General features: G+C 50.1%; 1 protein-coding gene across 1 annotated transcript; it reads right to left on the bottom strand.

Moving 5' to 3' along the window:
* Positions 1-23558: 23558 nt before the first annotated feature.
* Positions 23559-25711, bottom strand: LOC103722917 (glucan endo-1,3-beta-glucosidase 11-like). Its single transcript, XM_008813648.3, has 2 exons — positions 24031-25711; positions 23559-23937 (listed from the first exon to the last, which is right to left on the bottom strand). The coding sequence occupies exons 1-2, from the start codon at positions 25231-25233 to the stop codon at positions 23863-23865; spliced, it is 1278 nt and encodes a 425-aa protein (XP_008811870.1). The 5' UTR covers positions 25234-25711; the 3' UTR covers positions 23559-23862.
* Between the last annotated feature and the right edge of the window lie 318 nt (positions 25712-26029).

The following is a 26029-nucleotide window of genomic DNA, read 5'->3' as shown; positions in this document are numbered from 1 at the left end:
CATATAGAGCGCGCTTTTACCTCATACGCGACTATGTGGAGAAGAAATATGTAGAGGTGCAGAGAGTAGACTCCGCGGATAACGTGGCAGACCCGTTCACTAAGCAGCTGAGTCAGCAAAAGACTGAAGCCCACCTTGAGAAGATGGGCCTAAGATATATGACCAATTGGCTTTAGTGCAAGTGGGAGATTGTTAGATGTATGCCCTAGAAGCCAATTTGGCTGACACATTGTTGATTCTAGGGACATAATTTGTACTTGACTATTTATTATTGAATAAATAAAAGGCATCTTTTCATTCATATTGTTTATGTGTCTATGAATCGTCCAAGAAATTAATAAGATGATGATACATATTCTCAAGAGTTGAGAATTTGGAGCCATGTATCATTGGTGATTAATTTCTAAATGCTCCTGATCAATGGATCATCACGAGGACGGTGATCGATCCGATCAGTGCACAGATCACCTTCCTTCCTGGATGGACGAGACTTGAGTCCACAGTGTAGGGACACTGAAGTGATAGTGCAGGTGCTTGTTAGAGAACAAGGGTACTGAGCGTGACCAAGACAAGAAGTCACTTGGATGTCTATCCACTCGTCAGTGACTTGCTTGATGTTGCAGTATGTGACTGGTCCTTGACCTGCGGTGCTTCGGCTACTCACAGTGAGGTTATTGTAGTTTGACTGCACACATACATGGTCTCTAGCCATATGGGTCCATGCAGTGTAGATTGGCTGCAGTAGGTTCACTGTAGGAGTAGGGTATGCACCTATAAGGAATCTATCGACCTTGATAGAAGAGGAGTGATCCTATGTGATTGTTAGACTGAGTTCTAAGACCTTGGCCAGGGCAGTAATATAAGTGGAAAAAGAGTTTTCCACTATCGAACTCAAGTCGAATAAATCTTGACATATGACAGACGATGGGGTTTGACGAGTTGTCCATGACTCCGTCCTGTAGGGATCCATGATAGTAGGACTGTATCACATGTTAACTGCACCTAGAGGTTCATCATTCCATTCTGCTGGGTAGCCACTACATGCTGCTAGGTGTCACTGGTGGATGGTGGGGACTCATAGGGATCATCTTGATGATCGATAAACCCTAATGAGTTGAGTTGGAATCGTTCCAACCCATTGAAAGGAGTTTTCAATGATATAGTGATAGAGATCACAATATATCTCACTACCAGTCAGAATAGAACCTATGGGTCACACACACTAGAAGTATTGACCGATCCGATGGTTGAAAAGTGATTATGAATCACGAGTAATCAATTTGATTGATAAAGAAGTTGAAGAAGGAAAGGGGATTTAAATTAATTGGACTTGAAACAAGAGTCCTACTTCGGGTAGGATTCCTAGAGTCCTAATTGGATTAGGACTGGGAATCCTAGTTGGAGTAGGACTGGAATTCCTACTTGGAATAAGATTCCTAAAATCCTAATGAGATTAGGAGTTTTGAATTAAAATTGGATTCCTACTTGGAGTAGGATTCCTAGAAATCCTAATTGGATTAGGACTTCGAATTCAAATAGAGTCCTAATTGGATTAGGACTAAAATTAACAAATCCTAATTGGATTAGGATTCCTTAAGTCTAAATTAATTAATAAATCAACATGACTCCTAATTGGATTAGGATTGAAGAGTTCAATTGAGTCATGGTTCATTCAAGTCCTAATTGGATTAGGACTAGCATAGATTGAACCCAATTTGGCTAATCCTAATTGGATTGGATTAAACCATGAGAGAGGCACCTAATCCTTTTTGGAAGAGGATTGGGTTAACCAAGTAAGAGGGGCATCAGCCCTCTTCACTTAGTTGGTGCGACATGAAGAGAGAAAGGGGGCCGGCGCCCCCTCTTGGAAAGTAGTCAAGGGCTCCTAACTTGTAGGAAGCCCTTCATCCTTATTAAAGGAGGACTAGGGGCCGGCGCCCTAGATGGACCTTTCTCCTCTTCATCACGTGGCCACCCCCTCTCCATCTCTCCTTGGTTCAGCCGCCATCAGCAAAGGGAAAAGAAGAGGAGGCGTCTCCCTCCTCTTGGTCTTCTTCCTTGGCTCCAACGCATGGAAAAAGAAGAAGGCTGCAGGGGCTTTTGATCTTCTTCCCTCTTCATCCTTCTTCTTCCTCCTCTCAAGCACAATCAAGGGTTGATTGAAAGAGAGGAGATCAGCCATCAAAAGCTATCTCTGCAAGGGAGCTAGCACCCCGGTGAGATAGAGAGCTTGGATCGGATCCTGCTTCGTGTGGATACCCGTAGAGGCCGGACGTTTGAACGGCTTCAAGCGAAACCCTCTTCCAAAACCACGAATTCAGATTTGCGGTGATCATCTACCCGCACAAGGTGAAGATTTGATCTTCCTAATAGTTTTAAAAGTTTTAATTCTTACCTAATTACGAAAGGTCTCGAAACAACGTTCATGCGATGAACGTCGAACCCGTGCATGCCGATTCCGCTGCCATCTGATTTAATTTTTGAAATATCAGCGGCATGGGCGCGGTTCCCAACAATAATTATTTCTTATGGCTTTAAAGTAAATGAATCTGATAAATGCTTATATTCTAAGTTAGAAAATGATTCATGTGTTATCTTATGTTTATATGTTGATTGATATCTTAATTTTTGGTACTGATATGAATATTGTAACTGATATCAAGAATTTTTTATCTAATAATTTTGATATAAAAGATTTAGGTCAGGTAGAGGTAATGCTTGGTAATAGGATTACCAGAATACCTAATGGTATAATCTTTGATCAATCACAATATATTGAGAAAATTTTGAAGAAATTTGATAAGTACAACTGTAAACCAGTGAGTACACCTTATGAGCATGGTTTGAACTTGAAGTGCAACAAAGGTGATCCAGTAGCCCAAGAAAAATATGCTCAGATTATTGGGACACTGATGTATATTGCAAATACAAGTAGACCTGACATTTTCTATGTTATAGGAAAGCTCAGTAGGTTTAATAGTTGCCCTAGTCGTAGTCACTGGGAAGCACTGGACAGAGTACTTAGATACTTGAGAGGTACCATGTCTTATGGTTTACATTACTCAAGATTTCCTGCTGTACTTGAAGGATACAGTGATGCTAGTTGGATAACTGATTTAGTGAACTGAAAAGGAACTAGTGGATACATATTCATGTTGGGTGGTGCAGCTGTTGCTTGGAGATCATCCAAACAAACTGTGATCACCAGATCCACTATGGAGGCTGAGATTGTAGCCTTAGATTCTGCATCTCAAGAAGTAGAATGGTTTAAAAATCTTATGTCAGAAATTTCCTATTATGGAAAAGCCTATGCCTGCTATCTCTTTGGTATGTGACAATGAAGCTGCAATTAATACTTGTAGAAATACTGAATATAAAAGAGAAACAGAAGACTTATTAGTGTGAGACATAAGACAATTAGATACCTAATTAAAAATGGTATCGTGACTTTGGAATTTGTTAGATCTGAAGGTAACCTAGCAGATCCTTTGACTAAAGGACTAGCTAGAAGCAAAGTTATAGAAACATCAAGGGGGATGGGACTGAAACCCATAAGGAATCATTGACAATGGCAACCCAACCTATTCTGACTGGAGATCCCAAGACGAAAGGTTCAACGGGAAAAACAAGTTGTTTAATGATTAGTTAGCACTATTATTAAAATGACTTTATGTCATTTGGTCTCTCCCTATGATGTGAGTGCTAAACACAGCAGAGGTATACGGAAGAGTTTAAAACTCTGAATGAGTCCGAGTCTATGATAAGGTGCTGTGCTGCGAGCACCCTTGGAGGATTAACCTATGTGAGTGTGACTGTGTGGCCGCAGTCTATGAGAATAAGGGTTTAACCCCTAGAGCGCTCATGAAACTGAGATATTGGTGCATGAGGCCGAAAAGCACCACCTATGATGAACCCATTATTTGCATTTGTCATGGGTGAAGTATATGGAAATCTGAACCAAAGGATTTGGCTCAAAGCTTTTTAGCTACCACTATTCCTTTCAGATGTAAGCATACTTTCACTAGGTAAAGGTTCAAAGCCGCAAGCTACCTTTATTGAAGTCGTGACATAAAAAGTCCGGTATAACTATTTTTTATAAAATCTTAAAAAAAAATATTTTAATCAGGTAGGGGATTGTTGGATTTATTAATGATTAAATGTTTTATTTTCCCTCTTCCCACGAGTTTTTGTGTCACCCTTTTCATGCTTTCCCTCAGTTTTATGTCATGCTTTTACGTCCGTGCAAGAGGAGCGCGAGTTTTTGAGGGACGCGACCGTGGCTTCGCGGTATCGCGCCTCATGCGAAGGATCGCACCCGCGACCGGTTTCGCCACGCGAAGGATCGCGCCCGCGACCGTGAAGAGACGCACACCGTGAAGAGACGCACCCGACAGGCTCTCTCGTAGAGGTCTATAAATAGACGGCCTCTACAGATTAGAAAAAAATATGAAAAACATATGAGATTAGAAGCAGAGGAATCCTAATCTCTCTTCTTTCTCTACTCTCTCTACCAGTTAAAATATTTCTTCCAATTTTTTTTTTTAAACGGGCTTGCTGCATATTGATTCTGGGTTCGAAGCCTTCTTTGATCTGTGCAAATCATCGAGGTTGAAGGAACGGGAGGCTGTTGTATCTCAGGAGTAGAACGCCATCCAAGCCTAGTGCACTGTAAGGCGGCGAAATCTACTTCAAGAAAAGTGACCAACATACCACGCCTCAGCATCTCGGGTTCCATTTTTCCTACTTTTACTTTTTTTTTTTTGTTTTAGCCTATTATTGCCTATTATTTATTGAAGTAGAATAGTTTAGTTTTATTTCTGCTTCAACATTATTTGCAACAATAACCACAACACCTCAAGTGACAAGGACACATGGGTCATCAGCTTAAGTCAGGGCTTTGATACCTTTCTAAATGATACATCTCTATTTTGGAATGCTTCAGTTATGTTTATATTAATCTAGGAAAACAGTACATAACAGCAAATGGTAAGTTTGTTGATTGAAGCAGGTTTTTTATACTGAGCTGCACATTAATGGGCTTCCAACCAGGGGAAGAGTTTCCCCCCTCATTCCTCCTATGGGGCTGAACAATCTAATTTCATGTGGAGGGGCAGCATGCACAGACATTAGACAATAGAATTTTGGAATTGGTGAAATATGTGAAGCATTTTAAGAACTACAGTTAGGGATTGATGAAAATTGGGAATGTCTTGGTGTTTGTCATTAGGAATTGGCAAAAACTGTGGAGGAATTTGTGAATGCTGTGTGAATGAATTGGTGTATGCTTTGAAGCATTTTTGAGATTTATCTTGGGCTTCGTTTGGAGTCAATATGTCTTCTTATGCATTGTCATTGTTCTATTAGAAATGAATCAGATTATGTGATCTCTCCCAATGACTTATATGTGCCAGTGAGTTGACTGCTATGTTATCATATATCTTAGTATTAGGAAAATCTTCTATTCCTTACTGCCAGTTATAAGCATTCAATGAATAGATGGGGCAACAAAGCTAGCCTTCACTGACTAGTTTCATGGTCAGGATTGATTTCATTAGTTTTACTTTCATCGATGTCTCTAGGTGAAACCCAAACATTATTCAGGTGAACTTCTATGCCAATCCTCTACAGAGCTGTAGCAACTACTGTTTAGGTAAAGTTTATCATGCCTCTTTGCAAAGAATATGTTCATGTAACCAATTTGAGCATTCGGAGTAGGTTCTCAATATATATTCAAAACACAAGTTCTATCAAGATGTATGTTTATATATATTGATTTTGTGCCAATTTAAGTAGTCATAGCTGACATGCATTTCAGATGACTGAGACTGTACATGTTGAATCATAAAAACCATTATTGTTTAATTGAACTGCTATGTTCTCATTATCATTTCAAAGTTCATATACAGTAACATAACTGGCCCAAAAACAAAGTTATTTCTCATCATACATCATTGACTAACCCAAAACAAGATTCCTTTCGTCTCACTTTAACACCAAAATCCAAACACTAGTCCGCTGCCCACCCCATTACAGCCCAGTGCAACATAATGAAAGTTCCACCCACCCCCAACAAGCCACCAACCATGTGTTGAAAATATTTTACCTAAAAACTACTACATCTTTATTTTATAAAAAAATTATAGAGAAATAATCTACTAGAAAAAAAAATCAAAAGGTTAAAAAAGCTTATCTGGATCGAAGCGTGTGATATACACTGCCATAAGAACGTGATTCACCCCCTACAAGCAGGTTTGCGGCGATCTCATTCCAAGGTACAACAATTCGGTTTAGCCCGATCTTTCTCTAACGAGCACGATTGCTGGAGAGGCCTGATCCGACCGACTCTTTTAATTGTCCAGATGAAAAAAAAAACTTAAAAAAATATTTAGAAGAAGAGGAAAAAAAGAAGAATTTTCTATTTCGTCTCAATAAATAGAGAAGTAATATGAATTGAGTTATCTGAAATACTAGATCAGTGCCTATTTATAGATTTTGTCCAATAACTGATACGATGCCGCGTCTCTAAAGATGTGATGTTTCAAAAATATCGTACCTACCTCTGCATAAACTGAAGCTGGCATATTTATTATTACCTTTTTTTTCTAAGTTAAAACTCCACCCTATTGCTACAACATCTCCTACAATCGATCACCCAGGAAGCTAGTAAACACCTCATCAGGTACCTTCTTTTATTTCTGCCAACTTTGGAGCTCAGTCTCAAGCCTCCTATTCCTCCGAAGGAGCCTGTTGATGACCTTTCTCCCACTGTCCCACATGCACAGGTCCTAGCTACGGTCCTCCCAACTCCCAAGCCAAAGAAGTGCCAACCTGGGTATGCAATTGTTCACGAAGTCCAAAGAAGTCTTTTACAGGGACGTAGATGGATGGGATTGCTTGAGGACAATACCTTATGTTGGGGGGAATAAAGTTTCCCCCCAAATGACATAAATGCCTCTAAGAAGCCGTACAACCTCCGACCCCGGACAGCCGAAGTCAGCGTCTGACCTCGGAACGCTCGGCCACAAGACGACCGACCCCGAAACCTCCGACCTAAGAGAAACCCCGATGTCCGAGGACCATACTCCAACACCCCTCCGGCATTTATTGCGCATGGCCGCTGTAATCTTCCGGCACACTCAACAATAAATGCGGATCTCCGGCTTACTCCACCATTAATGCGGATCTCCGGCTTACTCCATAATAAATGCGGATCTCCGACTTACTCCACAATAAATGCGCATGGCTCCTGACATCTACGGATCCCCAGCTCTCCACGGCAAATCGACCCGGCAGGGTCTAGTCGACTATGATAAGTCTCTGATCTCGGCCATACCGCCGACATCAGTGCAATGATTCGCCTGACCGAGCGCCGACCTGAACAACATGCCAAGCCGTACTACGGCCTCGCCCTGTTACATCACAGGTAAACCGACCCCCGCATATAAAAGGGAGCCTTGGCCTCTCAAGAGGGGATTGGAACATTCATACACCCAAAAATCACTGTTTATCTCCTTCTCCCCACTATTTGCCCCCTCCCTGACTTGAGCGTCGGAGGGCCGGCGCCGGAGAACCCGGCCACCGGTTCGTGTGCAGGCACCCGGATGGAGGACGCCGTCAGCCAACGGATCGCCGCCCCGCTGCGAGGACCTGCTGTTCCTTCTCTCCGACCGCCCCGGACGGAGGACGCCGCCCGCCGACAGACCGCCGCCCCGCCGTGAGGACTAACAGTCGCTCCCTCTGCTCGACCGAAGATTGCCCCTGGGTCCAATTTCCAGCAACAGTTGGCGCTAGAGGAAGGGCCCGAGTAGCAGTCATGAAGTTGAGAAGTAAAGGAGCCTCTAACGTCTCCCGGCGTCCCCCGCAAAGTCCTGGACACTCCGTCCAGAATTCTCCAACTCCGGCTGACCCAGCTCCTCAGGTCCAGCCGGAACAGTTCAATGCCCTGGTACAGCAAGTCCAGGCCCTGGCCGCCGCCGTTCAGGGCCTGCGGCGCGTGGAGGCTTTACCGGCACTTCCCCCGCAGGCCCAGGCCCCGCCGGAGTGTCTCCCCAACGGCCCGGTTCTCCCCAGCCAAAATTTGCATGGCTCCTCCAGAGCCAACAATGGAGAACGAGCTTCTCCCCGGAGAGAGTTACCGGGAGAAGGTTTCGACCGGAGACCCCAACTTTCTGAGGCGGAGTCAGCCCCGGATCACCGTGAGCTGGCGCAAACCACAGCGACAATCCCACGGGTGGGGGAGCTCGACCGAAAAGTCGAGCATCTGGAGCGCCAGATTGCGGCACTCCACAGCAAGAAGGCAAGACAGGAAGGGGACTTTGAGTTCACTACCAAGTCCCCCTTCTCCCGCCAGATCGAGGACGAGCCAGTTCCCGCGAGGTTCAAAATGCCTCAGGTGGAGCCCTACAGCGGAATCACCGACCCCCTCGACCACTTGGAGAGTTATCGGGCCCTCATGGCCCTACAAGGGTCCTCGGAGGCCATACTCTGCAAGGCCTTCCAGCAACCCTCCGAGGGACCGCTCGGCTTTGGTTCTCTAGTCTGAAGCCGAACACGGTGTCCTCTTTTGAGCAGCTCGGCAGGCAGTTCGCCACCAACTTTGCTGCCAGCCGGCGCCAGCGACGGACATCAGACTCCCTCCTGGACATCAAGCAGAAGGAGGGGGAGTCCCTCAAAGAATACCTGGACCGCTTTACCGCCGCCACATGGGAGGTTCGCGAGCTAGACCAGTCGATAGCCATGTCGGCTCTGAAGACTGGGGTCCTCTCCTACCGATTCCTCTTCTCCATCGAGAAGAGCTTCCCGGCCGACTTCACCGAAATGCTGGCCCGAGCCCGGAAGTACGCCAAGGCCGAGGAGGCAGTCGCCTCCAGGCGGGGGGCAATCGAGCCCACCTCGAAGAAGCGGAAGAAGCGCCGCGAGGAGCGCGGTCGACAAAGGAGCCGGTCTCCCCGCCGAGAGAAGAATCTCCCCAGACTGAGGAGCCCGCCCCGTCAGCAGGGGCGACCTCAGCAGAGGACACCTCCTCGTCCGAGGTCTCCACCACGGCCCCGGACGTACCAGGCGAGGTACGAGAACTATACACCCGTCAATGCTCCTCGGGCCGAGATCCTGATGGAAATTGAGGGTCGGGACTTCTTCCGACCCCCGCCTCCTATGCGAGACACGGGATTTCCCCGAAATTCCAGGAAGTACTGCCGCTTCCACCGAGATCGCGGGCACGACACGGAGGACTGCTTCCAACTCCGGGACGAGATAGAAGCGCTCATCAGACGGGGAGTACTCAACTGGTTCGTGAGGAACCGACATGAGGAAAGGAGGCCGGCGGAGAATGTCGCACCAACCGAAAATCCTGGCGGCAACAGGCCTATCGCCGGCACCATCAACATGATTGGGCGGACCTCGGCAGGAACAGCCGCCCAGGGAGCACCCCCGAAGCGCCCACGCACTGATGAAGTCATCTCGTTCTCGGACGAGGACTTAGAAGGGGTCGAGACCCCTCACGATGACGCTGTGGTCATCTCAATGATTGTAAATAGGTTTGATGTAAAGCGTGTCCTAGTTGACAATGGAAGCTCAGCCAACATTTTGTACTACCATGCCTACCAAAAAATGGGGTTGACAGAAGGACACCTCCGGAGAATCAATGCCCCGCTGGTCGGGTTTACCGGAGATGCGGTCCCGATTGAAGGTGAGGCTAGCTTCCTTGTCACAGTTGGCCTCGCCCCCCGGGAGAGCACTGTGAGGATGGACTTCCTGGTGGTCCGTCTGCCCTCGGTCTACAACGCCATCCTTGGGCGCCCAGGGTTAAACGCCCTTCGAGCCGTGGTTTCAACTCGCCATTTGCTCATGCGGTTTCCCCACCGGCCAAGGAGTGGGCGAGGTCCGCGGAGACCAACTGGTCGCCAAGCAATGCTACATGGCGGCCCACACAGTAAAGCAACCAGCCGAGGCACCAGACCGCCCGATGGGCCCTTCACTGCCCATAGAAACCCTCGATGCGAGGGACACCCTCTGGAAGAAGCAAGTAGAGCCCGGTGAGCTCCTTATTCAAATCCCACTACAAGAAAATTTTCCCGAGCTAACCGTGCAGGTTGGCTCCGGCCTCGGCGCCCATGAGAGGAATCGCCTCGTCAGCTTCCTGCGGGACAACGCTGACGTCTTCGCCTGGTCGCCCGCGGACGTGCTAGGAATTAACCCCGAGGTCATGGTCCACCGACTCCAGGTGAGGCCAACCAGCAGGCCTGTAAAGCAGAAGAAAAGAGGCTCCGCCCCTGAGCGACAACGAGCTGCGGCCGAGGAGGTGGACAAACTCCTCGGAGCCGGCTTCATCCGGGAGGTCTCCTACCCGGATTGGCTCGCCAACGTAGTCCTCGTAAAGAAGGCCAACGGAAAATGGCGTATGTGCGTGGACTACACCGACCTGAACAAGGCCTGCCCAAAAGACAGCTTCCCTCTCCCGAGCATCGACCAGCTCGTCGACTCCACTTCAGGACACCAACTGCTAACTTTTATGGACGCCTTTTCAGGATACAACCAAATCCGAATGGCGCCAGAAGACGAGGAGAAGACGGCCTTCATCACCGACAAGGGCACCTACTGCTACAAGGTGATGCCCTTTGGCCTGAAAAACGCTGGGGCCACCTATCAGAGACTGGTCAGCCAAATCTTTAAAGACTAGATCGGCCGGAACATGGAAGTCTATGTGGACGACATGCTGGTAAAGAGCCAAGCGGCGGAACACCACATAGCCGATCTCAACGAGACATTCGCCAAGCTCAGAAAATACCAAATGAAACTTAATCCGGCGAAGTGCGCGTTCGGGGTCACCTCGGGCAAGTTCCTGGGTTTCATAGTGACCCAACGCGGAATTGAAGCCAACCCGGAGAAAATCCGGGCACTGCAAGAGATGTCGCCTCCAAAGACAGTTAAGGAGGTGCAGCGGCTCGCGGGGCGGGTAGCCGCCCTGGGAAGGTTTGTTTCTCGATCAGCCGAGCGTTGCCTCCCCTTCTTCAAGAGCCTCAAACGGCCGAAAGACTTCCGGTGGACAGAAGAATGCCAGCAAGCCTTTGAAGAGCTTCGAAGCCTTCTGGCCTCTCCCCCGCTGCTCACCAAGCCCCAGAAGGGCGAAATTCTTTACTTATATCTGGCCGTCTCCCCAGCTGCAGTAAGCTCGGTCCTCGTCCGGGAAGAAGACAAGCTCCAAAAGCCGGTCTATTACACCAGCCGGGTTCTCAGGGATGCTGAGACCCGATATTCTAAACTTGAGAAGACCATCTTCGCTCTCATCATCTCGGCTCGGAGACTCAGGCCTTACTTCCCAAGCCCACACGATAGCTATATTAACCGACCAGCCTATGAAGCAGATATTGCAGAGGTCGGATCGTGCGGGGAGGATCGCCAAATGGGCGGTCGAGCTCGGGGAATTCGACCTAGAATATCGGCCCAGGCCGGCTATCAAAGCTCAGATACTCGCCGACTTCATCGTGGAGTGCACCCTTCCGGACGACCCCGAGTCGCCATCTGAGTCCGTGGAGGAGACCCCGAAGCAGCCATGGGTCCTGCACTCGGATGGGTCTTCGACCCCGGGGGGCAGCGGGGCCGGACTTATCCTCACCAGTCCAGATGGAGTGGTGGCCGAGCAAGCTCTGCGCCTCGAGTTCCCGGCCTCGAACAATGAGGCCGAGTATGAGGCTCTCATCGCCGGGCTCAAGCTGGCGAAAGAACTAAAAGTGGGAGACCTGACGGCCTTCAGCGACTCCCAGCTGGTGGTGAACCAGGTCCAAGGAGATTTTGAAGCTAAAGAGCCATCCATGCAAAAGTATCTCCAAAAGGTGCGGGAACTCACATCTGCCCTGAATTCTTTCAATATTCAGTATATTCCCAGAGCGAAAAACCTCAGGGCAGACCAGCTATCCAAACTGGCCACCTCCCGCATGAGCGAGCCTCCCAAGGAAACAGCGCTCGAGTATCTTCGGGTCCCCAGCACGGAGGAACCCGAGCCCACTATGTGCATCGACTCCGAGCCAAGCTGGATCGACGGGCTCGTCTGCTATCTTCAGGACGGAACTCTACCTCATGACGAGACGGAGGCTCGCCGAATCAAGCGCCAGGCTCCCCGGTATGTCTTGTACGAGAATAAACTCTATCGACGATCATTTACTTCTCCCCTTCTCAGATGCCTCCGCCCCTCCGAGGCGGACTACGCCCTCCGAGAGGTCCATGAAGGGATCTGCGGAAATCACCTGGGGGGTCGAGCCTTGGCCCATAAGATCCTGCGGCAGGGATACTACTGGCCCACACTCCAGAAGGACGCAACAGATTTCGTCCGCAAGTGCGATCGGTGCCAACGAAACGCCAATATCCAGCGCCGACCTTCAGCTCTGCTGACCTCCATCATCGCCCCCTGGCCGTTTGCCCAATGGGGGATCGACATCCTGGGGCCCTTTCTCCTGGCCACCGGACAGAGAAAGTTCCTGGTCGTCTCCATCGACTACTTCACCAAATGGGTCGAGGCCGAACCTGTTGCCCGGATCACCGAGCAAAAGATGCGGGACTTCGTGTGGAAGTCTATAATCTGCCGATTCGGACTACCCCGTATCCTTATATCTGACAATGGTCGACAATTTGACAATGTTCATTTCAGGGAGTTTTGCTCTGAGCTCGGCATTGATCATCGCTTCACCTCGGTTGCCCATCCCCAGACAAACGGGAAAACTGAGGTAACTAACCGAACTATTTTGCAGGGACTCAAAGCTAGGCTTGATCGGTCCAAAGGACAGTGGGTCGAGGACTTGTACAATGTCCTTTGGGCGTACCGGACCACGTTCCGACTGCCCATGGGAGAGACCCCCTTCAACCTAGCATACGGCACTGAGGCCGTCATCCCATTGGAGATTGGCTTGCCTTCTCCGAGGGTGGAGCATTACGACCCTGATACCAATTCCTCCCAGCTCAGGAGCAATTTGGACCTCGTCGAAGAGACAAGAGAGGTCGCCCGGGTGCGCATGGCGAGATATCAACAGCGAACGGCCCAATACTACAACTCCAGAGTTAAGCCCAAGCTCTTCAAAGTAGGGGACCTCGTCCTCAGGAAAGCCGAGGCTTCTCAACCAACCGAGCAAGGAAAGCTCGCCCCAAACTGGGAAGGACCGTATCAAATCGCCCGGGTACAACGGCCAGGGGCGTACAAATTGAAGTCCCTGGAAGGGACTCTGATCCCACGAAGCTGGAACTCCGAGAATTTACGAATGTACTACCAGTGAAATGTTAGATGTATGCCCTAGAAGCCAATTTGGCTGATACATTGTTGATTCTAGGGACATAATTTTGTACTTGACTATTTATTATTGAATAAATAAAAGGCATCTTTTCATTCATATTGTTTATGTGTCTATGAATCGTCCAAGAAATTAATAAGATGATGATACATATTCTCAAGAGTTGAGAATTTGAGCCATGTATCATTGGTGATTAATTTCTAAATGCTCCTGATCAATGGATCATCACGAGGACGGTGATCGATCCGATCAGTGCACAGATCACTTTCCTTCTGGATGGACGAGACTTGAGTCCACAGTGTAGGGACACTGAAGTGATAGTGTAGGTGCTTGTTAGAGAACAAGGGTACTGAGCGTGACCAAGACAAGAAGTCACTTGGATGTCTATCCACTCGTCAGTGACTTGCTTGATGTTGCAGTAGTGTGACTGGTCCTTTGACCTGCGGTGCTTCGGCTACTCACAGTGAGGTTATTGTAGTTTGACTGCACACATACATGGTCTCTAGCCATATGGGTCCATGCAGTGTAGATTGGCTGCAGTAAGTTCACTGTAGGAGTAGGGTATGCACCTATAAGAAATCTATCGACCTTGATAGAAGAGGAGTGATCCTATGTGATTTGTTAGACTGAGTTCTAAGACCTTGGCCAGGGCAGTAATATAAAGTGGAAAAAGAGTTTTCCATTAGCGAACTCAAGTCGAATAAATCTTGACATATGACAGACGATGGGGTTTGACGAGTTGTCCATGACATCCGTCCTGTAGGGATCCACGATAGTAGGACTGTATCACATGTTAACTGCACCTAGAGGTTCATCATTCCATTCTGCTGGGTAGCCACTACATGCTGCTAGGTGTCACTGGTGGATGGTGGGACTCATAGGGATTATCTTGATGATCGATAAATCCTAATGAGTTGAGTTGGAATCGTTCCAACCCATTGAAAGGAGTTTTCAATGATATAGTGATAGAGATCACAATATATCTCACTACCAGTCAGAATAGAACCTATGGGGTCACACACACTAGAAGTATTGACCGATCCGATGGTTGAATTCGTGATTAGGAATCACAAAGAAATCAATTTGATTGATAGAAGTTGAAGAAGTGAACAAAGGGAATTAATTAATTAGACTTAAACACAAATCCTACTTCGGGTAGGATTCCTAGAGTCCTAATTGGATTAGGGCTGGAAATCCTAGTTGGAGTAGGACTGGAATTCCTGCTTAGAATAGGATTCCTACAATCCTAATGGGATTAGAAATTTTGAATTAAAATTGGATTCCTACTTGGAGTAGGATTCCTAGAAATCCTAATTGGATTAGGACTTCGGATTCAAATAAGAGTCCTAATTGGATTAGGACTAAAATTAAATACATCCTAATTAGATTAGGATTCTTTAAGTCTAAATTAATTATTAATCTAATGAATCAACATGATTCCTAATAGGATTAGGATTGAAGAGTTCAATTGAGTCATGATTCATTCAAGTCCTAATTGGATTAGGACTAGCGTAGATTGAACCAAATTTGGCTAATCCTAATTGGATTGGGATTAAACCATGAGAGAGGCACCTAATCCTCTTTGGAAGAGGATTAGGTTAACCAAGTAAGAGGGACATCAGCCCCTCTCACTTGGCTAGGGCGACATGAAGAAGCTAGGGCCGGCGCCCCCCCTTCTTAGGCAAGTTGTCATTGGAACTCCTAAAAGTTAGGAGCTCCAATCCCTTTATAAGGAGGACTAGGGGCCGACGCCCTAAAAAATTGAATCCTCTTCTCCTTGCTGCCGCCACCCTCTCCCAACTCCCTGGTTCAGCCGCCAACAAGAAGGAAAAAGAAGAGAGCCTTGTCCGCCTCCTCTTCCTCCAATCCTTCTTCCAACGCGGGGAAAAGAAAGAAGGCTGCAGAAGCTGTGTTCTTCTTCCTTGAGTTCCTTCTTCCTCTTCCTCCTCTCAAGCACAATCAAGGGTTGATTGAAAGAGAGGAGATCAGCCATCAAAAGAAGTCTTTGCAAGGGAGCTAGCACCCCGGGAAGACCAGAAAGCTTTGATCGGTTCTCTACTTCGTGTGGATACCCGTAGAGGCCGGACGTTTGAACGGCTTCAAACGAACCCTCTTCCAAAACCACGAATTCAGATTTGCGGTGATCATCTACCCGCGCAAGGTGAAGATTTGATCTTCCTATTAGTTTTAAAAGTTTTAATTCTTACCTAATTACGAAAGGTCTCGAAACAACGTTCATGCGATGAACGTCGAACTCGTGCATGCCGATTCCGCTGCCATCTGAAAAATTTTTGAAATATCAGCGGCATGGGCGGGTTCCCAACATGAAACCCCAAGGGGTTCAAGATAATCAGGATAATGGACTCAGCTCCTTTTTCTGCAAATATTTCTCTCATTTTGATGACTGTAATCCTCTTCTAATATTGGGTCGTCTGTGATCCTCAGATTCTCCGGCCAAAATCGGGATGCCTCGAGGCTCGACCGTAGAGTCCCAAACTCCCTCGACCTCGGGAAGAATCGCAGGACGGTGAAACGTCGACTGGTGCAAGATTCCTCGACTAAGGTCGAGATGCCCCGAGTGTCGACAGTGCGTGCCCAGACCCCTCGACACTTCGGGAAGACGGGGTATTACCTTTGCAGTCCCCCGTGGCGCTCAACACCAACAACGGGGTAGTACCTTCGCGGCCCCCCGTAGCGCCTCCTCGACTAAGGTCGGGATGCCCCGAGGGTCGACCGTAGAGAACCAGACTCCCTCGATCTCGGGAAGGCGCCGTGAGGGGTGGAAAGGGTGGCTCCACCCGGGGCGCCACAAAGTGGACCCCCGGGAGCGGTCGACGATCCCCGATCCCCGAAGCGAGCGATCCCTCGACTAAGGTCGGGATGCCCCGAGGGTCGACCGTAGAGAACCAGACTCCCTCGACCTCGGGAAGGCGCCGTGAGGGGTGGAAAGGGTGGCTCCACCCAGGGCGCCACAAAGTGGACCCCCGGGAGCGGTCGACGATCCCCGATCCCCGAAGCGAGCGATCCCTCGACTAAGGTCGGGATGCCCCGAGGGTCGACCGTAGAGAACCAGACTCCCTCGACCTCGGGAAGCGTCGCCGGTCGGTAGAGCATGCCTAGACCAGCCGACCTGACGAACGATTCCTCGACTAAGGTCGGGATGCCCCGAGGGTCGACCGTAGAGAACCAGACTCCCTCGACCTCGGAAAGGCGCCGTGAGGGGTGGAAAGGGTGGCTCCACCCGGGGCGCCACAAAGTGGACCCCCGGGAGCGGTCGACGATCCCCGATCCCCGAAGCGAGCGATCCCTCGACTAAGGTCGGGATGCCCCGAGGGTCGACCGTAGAGAACCAGACTCCCTCGACCTCGGGAAGCGTCGCCGGTCGGTAGAGCGTGCCCAGACCAGCCGACCTGACGAACGATCCCTCGACTAAGGTCGGGATGCTCCGAGGGTCGACCGTAGAGAACCAGACTCCCTCGACCTCGGGAAGGCGCCGTGAGGGGTGGAAAGGGTGGCTCCACCCGGGGCGCCACAAAGTGGACCCCCGGGAGCGGTCGACGATCCCCGATCCCCGAAGCGAACGATCCCTCGACTAAGGTCGGGATGCCCCGAGGGTCGACCGTAGAGAACCAGACTCCCTCGATCTCGGGAAGCGTCGCCGGTCGGTAGAGCGTGCCCAGACCAGCCGACCTGACGAACGATCCCTCGACTAAGGTCGGGATGCCCCGAGGGTCGACCGTAGAGAACCAGACTCCCTCAACCTCGGGAGGTATCACAGGTCAGCAAAGCGTCCACGAACCCGCCGACCTGACGTGAGATCCCTCGACCAAGGTTGAGGCGCTCCGAGGTCCGACCATAGGGTCTTAAGCCCCCTCGATCTCAAAAAGGGCTACAAATCAACAGAGCCTCCCCAGATCCTCTCAACTCCGGCAGGAGTCGCCGGGTCCATGGGAAGCCCGAGCCCCTTTTACAAGTCAAAAATGACTCCGGAGGTCGACGAGGAAGGGAAGCGACCTACTCCACCATGCGAAGCATGACCCCGAGAATGCAAGAGGTACACCCAACTAGACGCCCTCCTTGTCAAATTTTATCTACATATTGCCGAGCGGGATCTCGTCCAATGTTGGAGTCTTATTTTGCCCCAAAGCCGGGCTTCTTCGCTGGGTCGGCTTAAGACCGACCTCCCAACTTCATTATGCCTGCTCTGTTCGTCAAGTCTCCGCAATCCGTACTAAGGCTTCATAAAGTAGGGCCCAACTCGGCTCTTCTAAGTAAACTCCGACGTCCAGCTGAGAAAGTGGTCCCGGCCACGAATGTACCAGCCAAGCACAGGTACCAAGGCAATCTTTGGGAATCCCAGCCTTGTTCACCGAAATCTCGGCAGGGTCCGAGAACGATAACTACGAAAACCTTCGGCAATAACTTGTTTATTAGCCCGCGCTCCCTATGAGAGGTTCGGAGTTGAGTTCGGAAACCCGACTAAACTCCCCGAATAGCGGCACGAATAGACCTATTCCGGTCCCACTTGAAGGGCTAAGGCCCGACCTCGGTGCCTTAAGATTTTCCTAAAGGCCAAACGTGGCAACTCCCACGACTCTAAGATCCGAGTTATAGGACTTAGAGAAATTTTCTAGAAACCTAAGCTCGGAGCTCCCTCTGGTCGAGACGACTGGAATCCGAGAAGGCTAAGATATAGCCAGGGAAAAGGGCAGCTTCGTTAAGCAGCCCAAAGATTAAAATACGAAGTTAGAGGTCGTCGAGGCGGTTAGCTAAGGTTCTAGCCTCATCCACGACAACAGAGGGAAAGATGAACACAGAATGACAAAAACATTTCTTCATTAACAAAGGGCCGGAAGGCCAATTACAAAATTGAAAGTCGGCCACTCAAGGGCCGACCCCGGATACAATGAAAAAGAAAAGAAAAATATGCTAAGTCCTAAGCGGCGGGAGCCACATCCGGGGGGTCATCCGGCACATTGATGACCTCATGATCTTCCTCCGGAACAGGCTCGGGGCCGGGAGCAGGAGCTTCGGGCGCCGCCTCCGGGACAGCGTCGATCTCGGCCGCCGGAGCCGCCTCCATGACACCGTCCGCCTCGGCTACCCCCGTCGAAGGCTCGGCGGGGTCCTGCTCGTATATTCCCGACTCGGACGTCAGGATGGCAGGAAGGGCTTGCACGTCGGACCCCCAGCCCCGGTCCTCCCTCGGACGGACCGTCGAGAAGTCGTACTGAGGGCAGTACCGGCGCACCTGCTCCCGGAAGTTCTCGAAGCCTCGAAGGAAACCGTCGACCGTCTCCTCCTCCAACATGTCGCGGAACTCTTGCGACTCTTTGAAGAGTTCCACAGCATGCTCGGCTCGTTCGAGGGCCCTCCTCTCCCGAGCCTCAAGTTGCCCGAGTCGGAGGCGGAAGACCCCCTCCTCATACTCGAGGGCCGCGACCCTGGCCTGGACCTCCCCTAAGCGCGCCTCCGTGCCGCGCATGGTTGCCCTGGTCAGGGCATGAGCCGCCTTCTCCTCCTCGAGCGCCCCCACCATGGCAAGGCGCTCAGCCTCGGTGGCTGTCCACCGAGCCTCGGCCGCGGCCAACGCCGCCTCCAGCTCGGCGACTCTTTTCTTGGCCGGCTCCAGTTGCTGGCCGAGCTGTTGAACTTCTTCCCGATACCAATGGGCGATGAACGCCATGGTGTCGAGCTCGAGAATATGCTGAAAAGAAAGAAACGAGGGTATTGTGAGTTGAAAAGCACATATGTACGCTAAAAACTCGGGAAAATTAAGAAGGAAGCTTACCCGGGCGGTGTTGCAGTAAGCACTGCCGACGACCTCCTCCAGCGAAATACCTCGGAACACGGCCCGGTCCGCTAGAAGCACCGCACGCCGCAACATGGAGCGTGCGACCTCGGCATCTTGAAAGGCCGAGCGCCCCTCGGGAATAGAAGAGTCCGGCTCGACCGACTCTTCTCGGAAAGCCCGGGAAGAGCTCGGCACGATCGAACCCGAGGTCCCGGAGCCGCTCGCCTCGGTGCCTCGGGTAAGCCCGGGTCCTGGCTGCTGCGGCCGGACCACGGACGGCTCCCCCCGCTGGCCAAGGGGGGTAGGGCAAGGAGGGGCCGACGGGCCCGCATCACCAACAACCCGCTCCCGCCTCGGGTCGGCTGCAGGGGCCCCCGCCTCGGGGCCACTCGTCCCGGCCGACGAAGAAGCGCCGTTCGTCCTCGCCCTCTTCCGAGGCTGGGGCGCAGCACCCCCGGCCTTGGCCTCTCGCCTCCTCAGGCGAGAGAAAAGTGATGTGTTGCTGGTCGGCATGCGTGGAATATCTGAAATCAAGAATTTTGTTAAGAGTCAGACCAGTGACCGTAAAGACGGAGAACAAGAAATAAATAAATAGAATAATGCAACCGCCCTTACCCTCGGGGCGCGCCGAGCTCAGACCCACGCTCGCCAGGGCGTCCTCCCGCAGGAGCTCGGTCAGGTCGTTGCCCCTCCCGAGGGCTCGCAAAGAGTCCAGGGTCCTCAGCTCCCTCCCCGTGGGCTCGGAGAGTTTGTTGAGGGCCTTCAGCCGAGGGTGTCCCCACCTTGGCTCGAACCCCCAAGGCGCCGCAGACGCCAGAAAGAAAAACTTCCTCTTCCACTCGTGAATCGAGGAAGGGGCGCCCCGGAAGAGTGACATACCGCCCCGAAAGGCGAAATATAACCACCCTACGTCCGCCGGGTTTTTCTTTAACAGAAAACACCGGCGAAAAAGGCCTACCGAAATCGGAATCCCGTGCCCGAGGCACAGGGATAAAAACCCGATTATGGTCCTCCATGAGTTCGGAGCCAACTGCGCCGGGACGAGCTGGTACTCGGCCAGCAAGTTGCTCACGAACTCATGGGCGGGAAAACGCAGGCCCGCCCAAAGTGTCTCGCGGTAAACCGCAATCCGACCTGGGGGCGGCTGCGTCACCCTGTCTTCCGGCCCTGCGGTTTCAAGGCGAAACCCGGGCTGGAAGAAGAAACGGGAGCGGATTAACTCCAGCTCCTCTTCCGACAGACTCGACCCAACCTCTTCGGGACCGGAACCCATTCTCACGGAAGAGTGGAGCAAAAGTTAAGAGTAGAAAATGGAAGTTGACGAGGAGGAGAAAAGAGGAAACCCTAGTGAAAACAGGAAGAAAACCTACTGGACATTGCCGGAAATCGCTCCGGGCACCACCAGCAAGATTCAGCTGAGGGAGGAAGCAGGGGGGAAAGACGACGAAAATAAGAGGCAGCCAAACAAGACCTTTAGGGCAGACTCGTGGGGTTTATATAGACCCCCCTGACGGCCCAGATCGACGGGGTCGGTTCCCATCCCCCCGACCGGGTTGCGCCACGTGTCGACCTCGGAAGCCGAGGCACCGTATTCACTCCGGTTTAATAAATCGGATACGAAATCGAAGCGTTGTCCCATCGGATCTCGGGGCCTCATCATGGGTCCACAGAATCAAATCGTCTTGAGGAACGAGCGGACGTAACCCCCGCTCCCCTCGTTTAATAAGATCTGGGACACGTGGAGCCCCGATGAGGCCTCCACTTCTTCGGAATTATGATCCAGTAACATGAAATCGAAAGCGTCCGACCTCGGGTCGCGCCGCGTGTCCGTTTCAAACCCCGTAACGGCACACTCATTAATGAGCCAGAAACGTCGATTACGGAATCGAGACACCGCCTCGACGAGCTCGAGGTCCCCCATCATTAATCCGCCGTAAAATGATCCTGGCGATTCAAGAAGCATGATGATACGAGCTCCATCATTAGCTCACCGAATAAAGCAGCCTCGAGACGCCAAAGGGCGCATATCTCACCATGAAAGCTCCGGAAAGCACAAGGGGGCGGGCGAGACCTTCCCCCCAACCTTAGTGACAGACTTTACTTCCCACGTCCGAGCCCCACAAGCCGCTCGAACTCGGAAGTCGGGGGGTAGTATTGGGGGGAATAAAGTTTCCCCCCAAATGACATAAATGCCCCTAAGAAGCCGTACAACCTCCGACCCCGGACAGCCGAAGTCAGCGTCCGACCTCGGAACGCTCGGCCACAAGACGACCGACCCCGAAACCTCCGACCTAAGAGAAACCCCGATGTCCGAGGACCGTACTCCAACACCCCTCCGGCATTTATTGCGCATGGCCGATGTAATCTTCCGGCACACTCAACAATAAATGCGGATCTCCGGCTTACTCCACCATTAATGCGGATCTCCGGCTTACTCCATAATAAATGCGGATCTCCGACTTACTCCACAATAAATGCGCATGGCTCCTGACATCTACGGATCCCCAGCTCTCCACGGCAAATCGACCCGGCAGGGTCTAGTCGACTATGATAAGTCTCTGATCTCGGCCATACCGCCGACATCAGTGCAATGATTCGCCTGACCGAGCGCCGACCTGAACAACATGCCGAGCCGTACTACGGCCTCGCCCTGTTACATCACAGGTAAACCGACCCCCGCATATAAAAGGGAGCCTTGGCCTCTCAAGAGGGGATTGGAACATTCATACACCCAAAAATCACTGTTTATCTCCTTCTCCCCACTATTTGCCCCCTCCCTGACTTGAGCGTCGGAGGGCCGGCGCCGGAGAACCCGGCCACCGGTTCGTGTGCAGGCACCCGGACGGAGGACGCCGCCAGCCAACGGATCGCCGCCCCGCTGCGAGGACCTGCTGTTCCTTCTCTCCGACCGCCCCGGACGGAGGACGCCGCCCGCCGACAGACCGCCGCCCCGCCGTGAGGACTAACAGTCGCTCCCTCTCCTCGACCGAAGATTGCTCCCGGGTCCAATTTCCAGCAACACCTTAAAAAAAGAGATTGCTTGAGAACAAGCAGGAGCTCTGGCTCAAGTCCATGGCGATCTCACTTGATTTTCGCGTATCTCCCTCCTTCACTGCCTCTCCCAATCACAATGCTAGGCTCGCCATGGTTGTTTCCCCCTACCTCTCTCCTTGGTTCTGCACACTGGTTCAAAAACCCTTCAAGCTCTAGTTTTAAGTGGGAAGAAGACCATTCAAAAAAAAGAAAAGGAGAAGACAATCACGCCCAACTCGCACCATTGAGCTCATAACGATGCCAAAATGGAGAGCATTTCCCTGAGGCTCTGAAATCCAATGGAATGCAGATCCATTCATATCCATAGTTATTTTATTTATTAAATATCAATAAAAATATTTTATATTTATATATAAAAACAGAATATAAGTTAAATAGTTAAACTCATATAATCAAAAAAATATTAAACAAAAATTAAATCAAATTAAAAGTATGTTAATGTAGTCATTTTTTTTAAAAGTTTATTATTGCTATATAAATTAAATAGGTTACAAATAAAATCATATATTTGGATACGGATCGGATCGTCATCTATCCATGTTTCTTTTTTTTTTTTAATAGATAAGAATATGAATATTAGTCGGATGCTCAAATTTCTATTTATATCTACATAAATTTAGATTTAGATAACAAAAATAAATTTGGATGGATATTATCGATTTATCCACCTTCATCTTTATTTTCTTAAGATGTCGACAAGGGCAATTAAGAAAATTCCAAAGTTTTAAAGCCTCATGTAACTTTTAACTGAAGCTTAGTTCATGCCTGCTTCACCGAGATGGATGGAAGGGTTGCTTTGGATCAAAATAATAACTTCATGGGCCGGACCGGCCCGGTCTAAAACTTTTCAAAGTAAAGCAGGGCCAAGTGCAATATGGGAAAACTAGTGAGAAATCAAACTATATTTTCTCAAAATAAAAACTTGAGTATTGGACCACAAGGTCCACAATAACCCCCTCAACATAGTCTACATTTGACTTGTAAAATCTTCAATTACAACTACCGAATTATAAGAGGATTAGAAGAAGTAGTTGTACTTTTTTTTTTCTTTCTAGGCTAGAGAAATTCAATTTTTTTTTCGAGATGTTGAAGATGAATACGAGTTTAAACTTAACAAAAATGATGATGATAAAAAAATTGGCATAAGCTGGAATTCTCACTAATTCATTTTCCTGACTTGCCATCAGTGTTGAAGGACAAGTGATGATTATAAGTCACAGAAAGAACTTTTGATCCTTCTATGCAGTTCAGTAATCTTACAAACCAAGTCCGGGGCTCAACCTACTCAAGCCAGAATCAAGAATATTTTAACCATAAAAGGTTGTGATCACACATCCATCATTCCCAAGGCCACGACAAATGGTGTATGAATTTTTGTGGCCTAACTTTTGCATTGTAGAGTCCTATGATAACACGGCAGTTCTCATATTATCTATCTCGAAAATGAATGGCTCTCGTTCATTATTGAAATCCGACAGGTACTAAAAATATGGTACATAGTGCATCATGAAGACGACGAAAAATCATCTGGCCCTAATATGTACAATGTGACAGCCATCTATGATGATCCAAATTTCTATGGTGCAAAAGTCGCGCCACAAAGAATTTTGATCCATCTAATTATAACAAGATTTCTCGTCCGCTTGCCACTGACTGACCATCACCAACCGACCATCAATTACAACATCTTACGAACATACACAAGAACTGAAAAAAATTATTACACTTTTTTACACGCTAGAATAATTTCAATAACAAAAATAGGATGCTAGCCATCACAGCATCCACACTTCTTCGCCACAGCCACTCGTCCTAAAAGCATGCATACATAAATCCAAAAAATCAGCAAATAAAAAAGTTATATAAAAAAAAAGGTCATTAAGATGTTCCGGCCGGAAAATTTACCGTCGCCACTGCCGAAATGCCGTAATAACCGGATGACGACGCGCCGGAGAAGTCCCCGCTCGAGTCATAACCACCACCAACACCGCCACCAACTCCTCCGCGGCCGCCGCCGCCGCCGCCGCCGATGGTGGAGTTGTCGAGCGTGAAGCCAAGCTGGTACGCCGGCGTCCCGTCGGGCTTGAACAGCCCGTAGTTCCTCTCCGACGCCGGGCCGGGCTTCAGGTTCTCGTTGAAGAGCGCAAACACGTACGCCCACAGCGGCACCTTCGGCACGAGGGGCGTCCCCTTCCCCTCCGCCACCAGCTTCATCAAATTCCCGTTGTACTTGGCCGCGTTCTCCGCCGTCGCCCCCGCCTCGTCGGCGTCGCCGGCCGACGGCCACCCGGTCTCAGAGACTCTCACCTCGACCCCTTTCGTCGTGCCGGCGGCGGCGATGGCGTGGTAGACGGCGTCGACCTGGGCGTGGAGGAGATTGGAGTACCGGAGGCCGGACCCCTGGTCGGCGACGGCGGCGGCGCCTGGCTGGAGGAGGGCGTAGTCGAGGGCAACGCGGGAGGGGTCCTTCTTGTAAGCGAAGTACGGGTACGCGTTGACGAAAAAGGGGGAGCCGGTGCGGGCGTGGAAGGCGAGGATGGGGGAGACGAGGGGGAGGAGGTCGGGGCGGAAGGCGGCGGTGGAGGGCGGGTAGGAGTCGCCGAGGATGGCGAGGGAGTGGGTGGTCGTGACGGCGATCTGGCGGTCGAGGCCGAGGGAGGCGAGGGCGGAGTGGAGGTTGTCCATGGCCGGGAGGAGTAAGGGGGGGAGGGCGGTGTTGTTGCTGGTGAGGACCTCGTTGCCGACGGTGAGGAAGCCGATCTTGACTGCCGGGAGGTAGGCCTGGATGTTGGACTGGACCCAGGTCAGGGCCTCGCCGGCGTCGGCGGCGACTTTAGGGAGGCTGCTGTCGGGGATTTCGACGACGAGCTCAATGCCGGTGCTGGCAAAGGCACGGATGGTGGCGGGGTCGGCGTCGTAGAGGCGCACGCGGCCGATGCCGATGGAGGAGACGAGGCGGGGCACCATCTCCAGCGAGGGTAAATTGTTGGCGACCCGGCCGTAGTTGACGCCCACCAGAGACGCCGAGGTGGCCGAGCACCACGGAGCCCGGAGAACTAGCTCGAGCAGTAAAGCAAGCACGAAAGGAAGCAGATAATGGACGGACATTGTCGAAGTCAAGTCATTTAGGAGCTGAGCCGGACGAAAAGAAGGGAGAGGCAGTGGGGAGGGGAAGCTGGATTTTTGTCCGAGGCGAGATAGGCGGCATCCAAAGGACTGACTGCAGTGAGAATAGGGTTGTGGGCAGCCTGAAAAAGTATTATGGGAAACGGATGTTGAAGGCCGGCGGTCTATTTCTCGAGAATGGCTTATTCATTACAATTGATTGAATTCGGAGAGCAGACAAATATGAGGATGGCTACTCATTGATACAGGCACACGCAGATTGGTGCGGAAGTTGACCTTCTATCAGATAGCTCATATGTATCGGAAGACGAATAGAGCAGCAAATTGGGCCACCTCTTATGTTGCCCAACATTCTGGAAAGATCATCTAGATAAGCCTAGCATGTATTTCAGATCCTTTGTTTTGCTTACTTTTACTTGATATGGCAGATTGTACTCGCATTAGAATTATATAAAATGAAATGCTGTTTTGACCAAAAAAAAAAGGTGAAAGTATTGGCTGGACCTGATCCACCAACTCACCAATCCAACTGGCATATGGCTTTCGTTAGTTTCTTTCATTTAATTTTTTTTTTACGTACATACCCTTCTAAATATTAAAATTTGCATAAATACCCTCTTAAAATTGATATTTACATATATACCCTTATAAAATACTTATTTTGCATTATATCCTTTATTTTTTTTTGCATATATGCCCACACCATCTAACGTCATCAAAAAATTAGCAGTTTAAAATTAAAAATAACTGAAATATCCTTAATGGGTAGATATGTAAA

The sequence above is a fragment of the Phoenix dactylifera genome, unplaced genomic scaffold (genome assembly GCF_009389715.1).
Source record: "Phoenix dactylifera cultivar Barhee BC4 unplaced genomic scaffold, palm_55x_up_171113_PBpolish2nd_filt_p 001451F, whole genome shotgun sequence".
NCBI classification, from domain to species: domain Eukaryota; kingdom Viridiplantae; phylum Streptophyta; class Magnoliopsida; order Arecales; family Arecaceae; genus Phoenix; species Phoenix dactylifera.
The sequence above is the reverse complement of the archived record's forward strand: the minus strand, read 5'-3'. Positions and strand labels throughout refer to the sequence as shown.

Bases quoted from the DNA above. Each gene is read 5' to 3' on its own strand.
- LOC103722917 (XM_008813648.3), bottom strand. From the start codon at position 25,233: ATGTCCGTCCATTATCTGCTTCCTTTCGTGCTTGCTTTACTGCTCGAG. The intron at 23,938-24,030 runs GTAAATTTTCCG...GCATGCTTTTAG, and splicing joins GCATTTCGGCAGTGGCGACG to GACGAGTGGCTGTGGCGAAG.